At 37.8% G+C, this 15140-nt stretch overlaps 1 protein-coding gene across 1 annotated transcript in view; it reads right to left on the reverse strand.

Annotated features, from left to right (window-relative positions):
• Positions 1-1116: 1116 nt before the first annotated feature.
• hs3st4 (heparan sulfate (glucosamine) 3-O-sulfotransferase 4) overlaps positions 1117-15140 on the reverse strand; it is an 88093-nt gene continuing 74069 nt past the window's right edge. Inside the window, exon 2 of the mRNA XM_026164495.2 lies at positions 1117-3205. Coding sequence (XP_026020280.1) covers positions 2551-3205 — 655 coding nt within the window. The 3' untranslated portion in view covers positions 1117-2550. The remainder of the gene's footprint in view (positions 3206-15140) is intronic.

The following is a 15140-nucleotide window of genomic DNA, read 5'->3' on the forward strand; positions in this document are numbered from 1 at the left end:
CACAAAAGGCTACTGCAAAAACATTTGTTGGTACGTCCAAGTGCTTTTTTCTTTCTTTCTTTTTTTTTATTCAAAGCACTGTTTCAACTTCCTGCCAAATTTTCAGTAATGTCTGACAAATATGAATTTGTACCCCATTTCCGAAATGATGGCACTTAAGCAGTGACAGTTTGATGAGTAGGTGACACTCATTTATCATCACAATCTTCTTTACTTGAAGCTGGAAACAGTGTGGAACCACATTAACACAGCATGACCCCCAGTGGGAGGAACACATGAAGGACAGCTTAGCATGTCTTTCATGCATGGTAAGCCTTGTCGGATGTATCACAGTGCTCCTCCTGTACCTAAAACAAGCAAGAGATACAAAAAAAAGGTGCACGTGTTTCTGTTAATGAGCAATTGGATCCAAGTTTTCACTTTGGAAAGGAATTCCCTTAAGTGTGCGATCCTGGAAATGCAAATGACAACACGGCTGCATATTCAAAGATGTAAAATGGAGTCGTCATCTGTCCTAATAACCCTGTAGGGTGCTTTCTGCGGATTTCTTTGAGTATCTGTACACTGAGTAGGAGGGACTGTCTGGCTTGGAAGTTGGATAATGCTTGTTCTTAAGCTTAGCAAAAATGTGAATAAATAAATGAAAAATGTGAATAAATAAATGATGATAAGGGCTTTTATTAACTGTGTGATTAGCATGTCTTGCTTGCAGTTCACTTATCTTTATTCAGTGCCTCACCTTTGTGAAACAGCCAACACACTTCACAGCTTTGGAGGATGACATGTGTGAGGAGAGAGAAATAGATTAGGGGGGGGGGGGGGTAAAAGTGCAGAGACATTGTCAAGAAAACACCAAGGGATGGCTGCACAGAAAAGCCTCAAAGTGGAAGTTGTGACTCTGGGATAGTGAGACTCAGAGGTAAGTGTTCAGGCTTGGTGCTACAAAGGGCAGTATAGTGCTTACTTTGATTGAATCAATTGCTCTGTGTAAGTAGCTGCTGGTGCTGGCTTCCCCTGGGTGACAGAGAGGTCTACAGAGAGCGAACCAATCCAACCATCCATGGCAAGAGAACAGGGAAGATTAACAGAGCAATGCATCATAGCTGTAGCAACCAGTGATGTGTAGCAGACTGTATTTATTGACTCATTGGCTGTATTGATTGTCTCAATTGATGAAAAGTCCAGAGACAACAGACAGACGCACAGCAGATTATGCAAAATCAGAAAATAATAAAGGAAAGATGATGGGTCATGTTGTTATTTCATTGTATGAGTAAATTAACATTTCACAGCAAAAGCCTGTAATATCTGGTACAAGCATTCAATCAGTTAGCGTTGCTGATCATGTGATTAAGTGTTTGCTAGTAAAACGTCTAGTTACAGCACATTTGACTGGCATGAGTTATTCCATTCAAGTTAAGCACATACAGTAATGGCTTGGTAATTTACCTGGGCATGTATGTAGCTTTTCCTTGACAGCAAATTCTCTTTGACATTGACATTGTTCCAACAGCAGCAGCAGTTTATTTAACACGCCATTAATCTCTAACGACAGAAGACTGCATAGCAGCAGATGTTTGGTAACAAACTTCTGCTCGGTCCTCTGTTTTTCTTCACCCTCATTGACATGTATTACTGTGACAAGAGGAGGGTCACAAGGCAAGCAGGACCACAAAAGTCAACTGTTATTTTTGGGAATGCTTTGGCAGCACCAATTTTTTCTTCTGCCTAGATGCAGACTCGTTTGATGCACAAAGAGAAAACAGATTCATTTGTAATGCTATACCAAAACTACTCATAGTGCACCACACTGGTGCGCATGGTCGTCAGTATGCTAATGTTCAACTGTGCAGTGAAACAATCCAATTATTGAATGATGGCCACAGTACATCTTCTCTCATATGTATGCAATTAATGAGTGCAGATCAACCATAACAGTGACACAGAGTAAATTAACACTTTGGTAAACTTAAAAGGATTGTCTCCACTCAGATATAGACAACTGAAAAGATGAGCACATGTCAAAGGATTATAGTTCTATGTCTATCATGTCCTCTTTTCTCTCTCTCTTATAAAGCAGCAGAACTCTTTTAAAAGAAATAATACAGAACGCTTCATGGCATTAGCCATTGAAATAGAATATCTTTTTGTACTGAATGCTGGTGAGTGGGCGTGAGGGCAACAAACTGCAGGAAAGTAAAGGGAGAAGAAACAGGCAGAGTTTACCCTTAGGGCTCATGAGGTAAGGACACTTAACTCATCGCATGCATTGCCATAGTCAACATGATTTTTTTTATATCAGTTCTATGCTTTAAACCCAAAAGGAATAAATCATCTCATTTACACAAATATAAATATATTTTATGTTTAGTATATACAATAATGATCTGCCATCATCAAGAAAAAGCATGTCAGTAAACTCTTGCTAATGGGTACAGACACTGCAAAGACAGCCATGATTGATTGGCGTGCTCAAGCACTCTCTGAAGATGAAGCCGGACAAGATTAGTTTTAGTGAGAAGGCTGGTGGTGTGGCTGAGCCGTGCCATGCTAGTCCTGAGAGCTACGAGTTTCACTGTCCTCCTCCAGCTCCCATTCAAAGTTCTGACCAGTCATTTGGTAGAACATCATGTTAAAGGGCTTGTAGAACTTGTGCAGCCGCCGAATCACATCTGGGTCAATTTTAGGATGAGTTCTCCCTTTAGACTTGCCAAGGCATCTGGGAGTGCTGCTGTCCTCTGGCTTCTTTAGACATGGAAATCCTTTCGTTTTATTAAAGTAAAAGTGTTTGTCTGTGACAATCCGCTTCAGTCCCAAGAAGTCCTGCACTTTGGCCATCTCACCAGCAGGATCCACAATGAGCCTCTCTCCACTGACAAAGTGCATTTGGGAGAGTGGGAAATACTGCATCCAGCTCTCCAGGTGAAGAGCATATATTCCTATACGCAACGCACTCCACGAGGCATCTATAAGACCCAGCGTCCGGTTCTTAAAAGCCAGAACCTCAAAGGTGGGGATATCGGGTTTCTTGGACAAAGTCTGTGTATAGTCTGAAATGGCTCTAGTGACAGGATTACGCACGACAATAATAAGCTTGATGTCTCTTGCCATGGAGTGGATGCGCTTGGGGGCATGGTTAGTCACAAAGTAGCTTGGTGTCTTTTCCATGGTGATCTGCCCCTCCAGCGTTGAAGGCATCAGGTCTCTGGGAACAGAAACAGCAGAGGGGGAAAAAAAACAGCTTAGCATGGTATTACCCTCAACACCTCTTCCAGTGCAAATAACATACCCAAGGACAAGGTGCAAGCAAATCTGGTACATTTACTAAGCAGTGCATTATTCGAAATTACAAGAGAAAATAACCGTTATTATCACTGGACATTATGTTGTGAGGAGAAACATACAGCTAATTACATCCATAGAGTAATATGCAAGAGATAAAAGAAGGAAGATGAAACAGCAGGAAAGCAAGTATGCTCATTGCTTAATTGACTCCATCTGTGTTACTCCAGGAGCTGTTTTGGAACTTTAATAATGAGTTCACTGCATATCATTAATACTGGGGTGCCTGGGGTATTGTTTTGTCATACATTTATTATGCATGCTAGGCTCACACTCTGTGCAGGCAGTTTTATTTCTAATGCACATGCACTTCCCCGGCAGGAGAAGATTGGAATGGGTGCAGGCAGCTCTTTTCTTTTGCTCTTTCTGCTGCATTTAAGGTTAGGGGCCAATCATTTAAAGCAGCAGTGATTAATTATCAGATTCAAGGAGATAATTTGCAGTACAGTTGAAATGTCCCAGACTTGATGAATTAATCCAGGGAGTCGCAGGAAGCCATGTGCCATTGCCACCAATATTATGAGTTTCATCTCTGAGTTGTAGGATAGGCCACTGCAGAGGCAAGTATATCAAATGCACAGAGGCAACTCTTGTTTTTGCAGCTTTTATTTTTGTATCAGTAATAAAGCATAGCAATCGCCTCAAGCAAACCCTTATCAAATGTTTACACTGATGTTCATTCCAATCCGTACTGTTTTCTTTGTTTGTAAGCTATGTGATTCAGTGCTAAATTGGTACATTAAATCCTCTGTGAGACATGCAGATTATTTAACTACTAACGAATACAAGCACAGGAGATGTGTAATACACTGTAAAAAAGAAGCAGAATCCAAGCACGTAGAAAGCTGCTTCCTTCCAAATTCACCAATGTTTGCTTGGAAATGAATGTCCGAACAACCGACCAAAATCGAAATTATTTCTTCTGGAGACTCACTGATTTAGTGGAGAAATTTCCCCATAATTCTGGGATAAAAGCTATTTCCTTCTCCCTGCAATATTCTTTTTCCATTTATCTGCCCTGCACCACAAACCTACAGTTGTAACGATATAGTCACATCAATCATTTGCATCTTGGACATATTCTAAATTAACTGTTCTCCAGCAAAGAATCCAATTTACTCTGCTAGACATAAGAGCTGTTATGCACATATCGACCACACACATGTACCCACGGATACTCGGCTGAAAGTCTCACAAGTGGCCTGGTAATTGCATCTCAGTAACAGTATTGCCTTCCTGATGGGTAATTTCCCTCTGGATTATGTTTGTCTCTTGACAGTATAGAACTGTGGTTACTTCTGGGCCTGTAATGGGATATTAAACATATCTACAGATAGCATAGTGACCAGAAAGAGTATTAGTTTTCATTATATTCAATCACTTTCCACACTTCCCCCTTCCAGTAATAAATGGCTAAAGATTGTTTTAACCTTTCAAGGACTTCAGGTCTGTCTGCCATTAAACTCCAAAGTCCAGTAGGTGGTCTAATAGAGCAACATCGCCATGCAGAAAAAAAAAGTTCAGATACACACCACAGCGAATCACCTTGAAACAACCGACGTCCTACTGTATGGACATTAGCTGCAGCGTCTCCCTGGCAATCTTTGGAGCATATCCAATTGAAAGGACAGTTATACAGTGTTCAAGGTTACTTTTTTTGAAAACACAAACATAGCAGGCTATTATTGTAATCACGCTCATTGCTTGTCATCATACATTTAATTAAAAAAGCGAGCAAAAGCACATAAGCCCAGTAGCTTGTTATTGTGCTTTTGATTGAGAATCAGTCATGGACCATGTACGTCTAAAATGTCAGTTGGATGTTGAGGCGGGAAGGAAATCAAAACACTGATAAGCAAGCTAATTTTACTGTGCATTGCAAATGACTCCTCTGGCCTTGCAGTCTAGTGGAACTGAAGTAAACACGAGCAAACAGTTAATTCTTACTTTTTTTTCTCTCCACATCAGCTGCTCAGCTCAATGCAGGTCATTCAGGTGGGTAGCTAAATAAAATCCATAGCGCTAAAGTGGCGCTGCTCACCATCTGTTGTTTACTGCCTCACACCGAGAACATACCACATAACATTTATTTCTTGCATTTCAACACGTGCCTAACACTTTATTTACATAGCAAACAGAAGTTTGAAGATAGAGGAAAGGTCTCTCATACCATTTGATGAATTCTAACTGTGTTGCATTACAAGTATCTAAGGAAATAATATAAAATTACTCAAAAAATCATTGTCAAGATATGATCCTTTGACAATTTATGGCATAAAAAATATTTCCATCAAATATTAACAATACATTTTGCAATCAGATACTTTGAGTGGAAGAAAGAAGTCATCCACAGTGAAATAAATTATGAAAAGACAAAATCAACCTTTAAAACAAGTTCACTTTCCAGTTGCACCAAGGTTACGTACTCGTAGGAAGGGAATTCCATTTTACACCCACTCCTCATAATTTTCAGATCTGGAGGATGCCATTTGAGAAAGTTGATTCATTAGTAAGAATGTGAAGTACATCAAATCAAATTTGTTGTGTGTGTGTGTGTTTGTTAAGACAAAATCTTAGTAGATAATCACAAGTCTTAGTTCCTAAACACCCACTACAACATACGTGAGCATTTAACTCGATGTTTCATTCTGTTTTGTCAAACTGTTGTGCGGGGAATATTTTGAGGTATGATGAGGTGAGGCATGATGCTCATTTACATTCCCAGATACTAATAGGTCCAAGCTGTTTATGGAGAAATGCAGTTTCTCCAGAGAAGCTTTGCTGTTTCTAATAAACTCTGGCAGAGGAATCAACGCTCCCACAGTCTCTCATTTGGATTGATCACATTTCAGCAGCAGAGTATCAATCTGCCGTGCTTCCTCCACGTCATGTCAAATACAATCAATTATTCTAAAGGAGTCCACTCATAATAAGCTGACTCCTTGGAGAGTGTACTTTGGAGAGGGGGCCAATGTTGTGGGCAGATTTGTGTGATTTTTCTTTTTTTCAATAACGCCTAAAAACTAACATAATGATATTGAGGTGTAAATTACAGGAATTCTTTGCTGTCTGCCAATATTGACTCAGTAAGAGAGAATAATCGTTTTGTCGGGGAGGTGTCAGAATCTTGTCATCTTGCCATTTATGAAGGAACATACTTGTTAGTCCTATAATAGAGAAAGCAGAAGTTGTACTCGGATTTACTAAAAATGGCTTTGATAAACCTTTATAAGTTAACCAGTGCTTAGTACAGGCAGCCCCCCCCCCAACAAAAAAACAAACCAGTGCAAGAACAGGCAAATGTATTACACTTACAATTGGAATTACAAATATCAGTCGAGGGTGTAAAAGCGTTTTTCATCAAAAACAGTCAAGACATTTGCAGTGAGAGATATACTGTGGTCATTTTGCAATGAATAATCCAATTATTTTACCATGAGTGACATGTTTGTGATTACAGCGGCACAAAGAACAAAGACATGGGTTTACTGCAAAGTGGAGAGAAAACAAAGGTTGGTCAAATGAGTCATTCTTTGCTTGGCTCTCAACAAGTGGATGCGTACATGTTTGGCACACAAAAAAAAAACAAGCCCACAGGCCAGAGCAAAGGGGTCCTGGTGGGTCTGCTGTGGAGTGGGAGGCATTGTTTTGTCACGGTTAAGGTGCAACTTTTGGGAAGAAAATAAATAGAGAGAAGGCTGCCATTCTGAGCCATCAGATCATGTTCAAGTAATGGGAGAGAGTTTGGCTTGTTTTTTGTTTTTCTCAACCTGAATCTGACCTAACCACATGGTTGTGTAGTGAAAGTATCCTTTCAGCAGCCTTGCCTTTAAGCTATTAACTGGATTTAGTTATGCAATGTACATAGAGCCACTTACAATTACAGTGAGAATATTATGTGATTTGTCATTTAGAGCATTGAAAAAGTGACATTAGGCTTTTCACATGTGTCACACCTATATACATATATTTAATGAATTCTTTTTTGTTCATGTTTTAAGTTTTACATTATAATAATTGAAGACACGTGTGCATACACAGACACAAACGTAATCCATTTATTGCTTTTAATGATTCCTTCTGAATCACTTAAACATTATGTCTTTCTTTCACTATCTTCAAATCCAAGGGGCTTTTCACACCAGAAAGATATCTATATGCATAATAGGCATAAAAGCCTTTTATTGAAATCCAGTAAAAGAGAAGATATGGTTGAATGTATTTAATATTAGCTCTGCATGCTACTTTTTTGTGTAGTAGAGTCTCAGATGCAGAGCTTTTACTATTACATTGGGCAATATGGAAATGGTTAATTTTTACTTTTAGAATTTTCCTGACTCGTTTTACGTTAAACACTTATTTTCTTTCACTGACTTCCAGTTTATTTCATTTTTTCTTTTTTTTTCTTGTTTACATTTACTGGCTGTTGTTATTAAAAACACAGATCTAGAAGTAGTTTCATGAGAAAGATGAAACCAAACCAAACTGTATTTCAAAATGCAGTCAGGTGCTTGGTAATCAGCAACGATAAATGCATTTTTATAAAAAAAAATAAATCTATACTACAACATCGTTTATTATTGTTTATTCTACAATATCCCCTTTTACTCCCTTAAACTGTTTTTTGTCTGTTAATCAACTAAAATACTAGCTATTACCAGCTATTTGAAAAACCTTTAAGACTACCATGAGCATTGTTGAATATTATTTTTATCTATTTATTTTTCTTTTCACTGAGAGTTCCCAGTTTGGCTGATGCACAAAGAAGCAGCGATGAAACCAGGCCCATACTGACTGAAGAGTGTTGCTAGGTTGTTTCAAAGCTGTTTAGACAATAGGATGAAACCATGCCAAACTGCAGTGAGATTTTTTGTTCCTGTCTTTAATCATAACAGTACATTGGGTGATAGAATGAGGAACACTGTTTTAAAGTCACTTTATCATTTAATAGTACACTAAATTTATTAACTGCTATTATGTGAAAATTACTATTGGTGTGGTATTACCACCTTTTAAGAGCCAAAATAAGCAAAGCAGATTAAAATCATATTTCAAATATAACAGCTTTCTCATACTTACTAAGTAGTAATTAGGAGGTAATTGAGGGATAACTCTAAGTTAATGGTCTAGTAGCTGGAGAATATTTTGTGATGAATAAGTCATTAATAAGTGACTTATAATTATTTCTAAAGAGTCATTAAGCTACTAATGTGCATAATAATGGTAAATAAGTACACCTTAACATGGACTCCTATTGAACTATGAACCAAGTTCTAAATAGCTTAAACACATTTCAGATTTAATGCTGTTTGTCATACAAACTGTTGGCTTTCTTCTCAAGTGCATTGCTTTCTTTCACCTGCAATGCCATGATCACGGAATATAGACTGTATATCTGTCCACATTTATCATGCTGTCTTTACAGATGCACCACATTCATTAATTAAATGCAACATTTTGAGCCTAGCGGTCAGAGTTATGCTAAATTGTTGAATGTTAATATTGTCAATCTTTCCTCAGTAGAGATTAAAAGACAAGCAAATCATGTCTGTAACATGACAAGGAGAGCAAAACTGCTATAGCCTCCCCACTCTAAATAAGCCTATTATACTTGTACTTCTGCGGGACTGTAGACTTTGAGAAATAGTTGAGGACAGAAGTGACAGCTGGTCCTGATCAAACCCCTATTCCCCACCCCCTTCCTGAGATCCCCTAAAGACCATCCCATTCCAACAGTGGGCAAGCCAGGTACTTCTCTGCCCACATCACCAGACTGCAGTGCTGAGATCTGAAGCTGTGCTCAGATGCCCTTTGGACATAAAACATCATGAAATAAAGTGTGGCAATGAAGCAGACTATGAGGATGTTTGGAATGCTGTACCGACCTGCAACATTAGTACATAACAGTGTATATGAGCCAGAAAATAAGTCTATTTTTAACTGTATTAATGTCTGGGAGAGAGAACGGAAGCAATCTTATCTCAAATCAAACTTCAAGGATATTGCCTTTTTTTTTTCAACTTCACTGTCTTGTCTTAACATTGCTGGCTATAAAAAGGAACTGATTTCTAATCATAAATCTCGAAATAAACACACAGTACATAACCCAAAATAATATCCTTACATAATGGCTCATCTGTGGTCTAATAAAAAAACAGCAGTTTGCCACTCCTCTGAAAGACGATTGTCTCCTTTTATTGTTCTTTACTTGTTTGTTTATCTGTCTTTGAATGAACTGATGAGAGCACTTCAGACAACACTCATTCAATTTGATCACAATTGCCCTCAATATTCCATTATTGATGTTGCCACTACAGAAACAAGTCTATGTTATGTGCTTGTCCCAGCACTGCTGCGCCACTTTCACATTCATTTATTTACAAAGTTGGAGCACAAGCGAGAACACAACATAACAACCGCATGCAGGTCAATGTGATATGATAATATCAATGTTAATGAGCCAGTGGACAGAGTGTGACCTCAAAGTTGTTGGGGTTTTTTTTTTGCATTTAATACTTTATGGTATTTATGTTAAAAATGTAAAGCTCTGCATTTTCTTCTGTGTGGAACAGAGGGCTTTTCATTAGCGCCTGCCTAGCCCAACTTAATTCGCTTACACCGTTGAAACCTTACCAAATGTCTAATAGCTCAACGAAATGCACAAAACAGCAGCTCTAATTGAAAGTCACACCTGAATACGTCAAAGTCAAAGGCTAAAATTTACATCCTGGCTATATTGCAGATCCAGCTCAGTTAAGCAGAACCAATTAATATGACAGTTTGAACATGATAGATTTCCTTGCCAGAGAAAAAAATGGGCAACACTTCAGGATCCAATCAGTTTAAGTTGACCACAGACAAAACTTTGCACTTGTTTGGCTGCATTATGTAAAGCAACCTTTTTATTAAAATGCTCATTATTTTTGATTACATAACACATCCATGAGCTCTTTCCATGCTTTTTCTAAGTGGATTTATGAGGTAGCTGAAGTGTAACTTTTGATAAAGTGTCTGTCAGAATGATAAGACTGAAAGGCATCAATTATTGTGGTTAAACAAGAAGACATGAACATATGAGCTGCTGCATGTCGTCAGATCAACGCCATATGACTGATGAAAGAAATAATGTAAAATGGATAATGTCACCATATTTGCATGTGTGGCTGATATAACTTAATATAACCGGAAAGCACAAATTGTATTTTATGTAATTTTGAGTATAATATGTAGGTCTTTGTCAGGTATACATTACAGACACTGTTGGTCTGCATTACTCATAAGTACTCTGGTGAAAACTTAAAAGAAAAGATTTGATATCCAAATGATAGATTTTTGGCAGCTCGATCAGTTAAACACCTGGACATTTTCCAGAAATTACCTATCAGAGGCAGTATTTTTTCCTACTTTTTTCTAATTTTTTCCCCCCCCAACTTATTATTAGGCTGTAGGTCAGCATGACACTACGAAAAAGAAGACTGCACAAACTCTTACTTTCTGTGTGCAAGACATTACCCTAACACAGACAGAATTTTGACGATTTTCTCCTTTTAGAAGTTTGAGTTAACTCACAAAATGTCAGGATGAATATTATGAAAATTTGAAAGCAAGCAGACTTTTTTACTTTTGTCTTTTCTCATGTTGTAAAAATCGGTAATCTTTGCAATGAAGCCTTACAGAAATGTCAGTGTTGGGCTCTGTTGATTCTATATAATGCACCTTATTCACACATTACAACAAAGGACGCAAGTGACTGAGTTGAGTACTTGTCTATTTTCTCCCTCAAGCGTATGTGTTAAGCTGGCCACAGTTGTCATAGCTATAAAAAATGAATAATGAGCAATATAGTAAATAAAATGAAACATGTATATAGTAAAAATTAAGTCACTGCTGAATTAGGTAGGGGTTATTGCATTCAAAGCGAGTATTTGGTTCACTGGTTCACCATCAATTCTTTCTACATGTATTTGTCTTGATGCTTCAACCCAAACCTAAATAGCACTCTTCAGAGCACATTTGCATTCATTTCTTAGTTACTACACAGCAGATATTGAAATGCATCAATAAGAAATCCAGCAAAAGCAAAAGTGTGTACTGCGTTTCCTTTCTTGCCTTTCCTGTTTAACATTAATCAAGGACTTCAGCGGCTCCAACAGAACTGCAGGAACACCACACATAATGGCATATAAATGCTGCATGAAGCCACTTTCAATCTTGGCAATCCTGAACATTTTCATTCAAATAAATGTCTGGAAGCCCCCATAAATCACTTAATGTGGTATCACAATCGTAATTAAGTCTGTTGCTGACTGATGAAAAATGGTGCAGCATATTTATATTTGGAATATTACAAATCTAGTGACTTTGCCAAGAGACAAATGCTTTATTAATTTATTGTATTAAGTTATTAATTTGCACACCAAATATTACCAACTGCTACAGCTTCACATTAAAAACATTAACTAGCAAAACAAAAAATTGTATTGTGTTGGACTAAGAAGGTACAACGGATCCGCTAGCTGATCCTCCTGTTCGACTACAACCCTGATGTCAAAGTATCTTTGGGCAAGATACTGAAGATTAAAGTGTTGTCAATCCATCAGTGTGTGTGGATGTTAGGGTAAAAGTGCTGAGGCATAAAAAAGCACTTGTATAAATGGTAAATTAGGCTAGTAGTAAGAAAGTGCTTTGAATTCTAAAATTGTGCAGAAAATTGCTATAAAAGTATCCATCCATTTATCAGTTATGAATTAGAAACAGAAAAGGCAATGTGTTATTTTACATATTTTTAGACTGTGGATCAGTTTCACATATCACAGCGAGTAAAGGGACAAAAAGGAGTAGACCTAAGGTATTAAAGTTCGTGTTTTTACTGTCAAATCTTTAAGATTGCTTTTTTTTAAAGCTTGAAGTTGTGCAGACCCAACTAATAGTAATTAAGCCTATATTTGCCAGATAATTTTCTCTGTAATTTGCATTTAACCAACATTTTAAATTGGGTGTGTCCTGCCACATTTCCACACTGGCAACCCAGTATCTCTGCATTTTACATTGCAATTATTGGTGCACTTGAAAGGGTTAGAAACAACACTTGTGATATTTCAGATAGAAACGAAACTCAGTTTTCAGAAGGATTATTGTCTAAGAACAAAAGAAAGATTCGTGGTGAGGACAAATACAAACAATAAAAATACATTTAAAGTGCAGGTTTAACTGTCCAGTTTTAAACTGTAGCTAATATGGAATACACTATGACCCACGAATCTCTTCATATAGTTTCTATCCTTGAGTTTTTAAGTGAATTCCTCAGTCAACTGTGGTGCAAAATTTCTAACCTCAAAAGAGATGAGAAATGCCTCTAGCATTTAACTGTCTTTGTGCCTGAGCCAGTGAGGACGAGGTCAACCCATACGGAAAAGAAATAGTAAAAACTTATATGTGATTACTCATGAAAGTGGCCACTTTCGCATTACTTTCATACATTGTTTTAGTAAGTATCCAAAACTTACAAGTTTCATTTTATAATTTTTCAAGGGATCTTATATCTGTTTTAACACTTATATGCTTTTCATACAAGTTTCACACAAGACAGATACAAACTTTATAAGATTTATATATATCTTTTCCATATGGGAAGTCTTAACACTCATTAACACTGTTTTATCTACCAGGTCCCTCTTTTCTATTTAATTTCTTTCAACATAAATTAAATCATTGTAGCAGTTTTAAGATTTATAGAAAAAAAACCATTAACTGATTAAAAATATCACTTAATTGCAATTTCTCTGTATTTTCTCTGTCTTCATTCCTCTGTCTCGTGTTTGACCTCCTGTTATTGTTGTGCCCTTAAACAGGGGAAATAGTGAGGAGAGGTGAAAGAACGGCACAGACTCGCAGCTCTCACTCGTCTGTAATGAGTTTCACATGCAATACAACCAAAACAATATTCTTATGGATATGCACTCAGTCTCAGGACAACTGTGTCCAAACTAAGTCACTATTGTTCGCTGCATTAGCTGATGAGAATGCTTTAGATAACATGAACTGTAGCATTAGACAAAAACATCTTTTTAACTTGCACATGTTAGCTGACACAGTCACTAACTTTCCACAGCAATGAAATAATACTTTAAGTGCTGCATGTCTTTCAGTAGTTAACTTATACAGATAGTAACAGAAAAATCTTCACACAATATGGCGGAGTAATAGTGAAAACTCGCATACACAGCAACAGAGGTTAACTGGAACTTCTCAGCAAAATAGTCCGCAATTCACATCTTTCGCTAAAATGAACAATGATAATGACCTAATAATCAACAGTAACACATGCTGCCACGTTTATACAGATCTGTGCATGGCAGTTACCTTAAACAGGGGAAATAGTGAGGAGAGGTGAAAGAACGGCACAGACACGCAGCTCTCACTCTCACTCGTCTGTATCCGGTTGTTCAGTCTGACGTCACTAGCCGTGTCTGGACCTAAACTCCGCTGCAGGTCCACATATCAAACGATCACTATGGCATTACTGAGAGTTGAAAAACTGTCTAAAGTCTTTCATCTTTAATAAAATGATCAGCGTTCTGCTCTACCAGGTGTAACAATTGAGTTTAACATCCAGGCATCCATGAAAACGGAATTTATGACATTTAACAGAGTTAGAAGTTAGCAGGGCGTTAGCTCGCTAGCTTCTATCTAAATACAATATAGCATGTCCTGACTGCGGGGTTTTGGAAACAAATTAAAACGTACAGCTCTGTTATCACTTCCAGCATAAATGAAGACAGAAAACTAGACAGCAGTGACGTTTGTAGGGTTACTGAAGTTGGGCTAGCTGGTATATAATGATGTGCTACGTGACCGCTAGCGACACAGCTATGTTAGCATAATATAAACAAGCTAACTTTTTTTCCACTCGATAAAAGTTAACGTGAGTGTTCTCGGTGGTCAGGAACAAATGTAATCGCATGGCAGGATGCTGTAAAAGGACCAAACTTCAGCCAGGAGAACAACTGAGATAATCCATCCACAATACGAGGTTAGTCATTCATATACTGCTGCATGGGCTGGGATGTAGTTAGATCCTAAGGTTTTAAAAACTGAGCTTAAATAAATGATTAGCTGTAATAAAAGCAGAGGGAGGTCAACAGTGATCACTGACTGTTTTAGGAGCTTTTTGAGATCAAATAGAAGAAAATACATAACATTAAACATGTTAACAACACAAAAGCCATATTAAATGCAGACTACTTTAGGCCCGGAAGTAGGATTCGTCGCGTCATCACTGAACAACCGGATTGAGTGAAGGAGGAGGTGCGCGAACCCACCTACTGGAGCCCTGAGGCATTAACAATGGATCGACGCACAATCAACCCTGGCAAAACTTTCACTACTTATCTCCCTCTATGTTCCCACTGCATATTCTATTCGAAAACAGTCAAAGCAACAAATAAAACATTAATAAGGGCATGACATGAAATGTAAGGAACAGAGATGTACAACTTCAAAACTAATCAAATTTATGATCCACCACATTATGATCATATGATCGGCAGCAAAAACACATGGTAGTTGCTCTGCAACATGGATCCTGATCCTACTCTTTAAGCTTTGGTGCAACTTGAAAGACTTTGATCAAATTTACAAAGTAAAACGTGCAGTATTTGAAATGTTGGGTCAGCAGTTCATAGCTGCGACTGGCCAGCAACTAAAAGTGATTATCTCTCTTGAGAAAGGGTGTGAGTCTATTCTGTCAGGAGAGTGTGGCAGCCTGCTGGTGTGCGTGATTTTAGATGACTTTGGGC

This window comes from Astatotilapia calliptera, chromosome 4, assembly GCF_964374335.1.
Source record: "Astatotilapia calliptera chromosome 4, fAstCal68.1, whole genome shotgun sequence".
Classification (NCBI taxonomy): Eukaryota; Metazoa; Chordata; class Actinopteri; order Cichliformes; family Cichlidae; genus Astatotilapia; species Astatotilapia calliptera.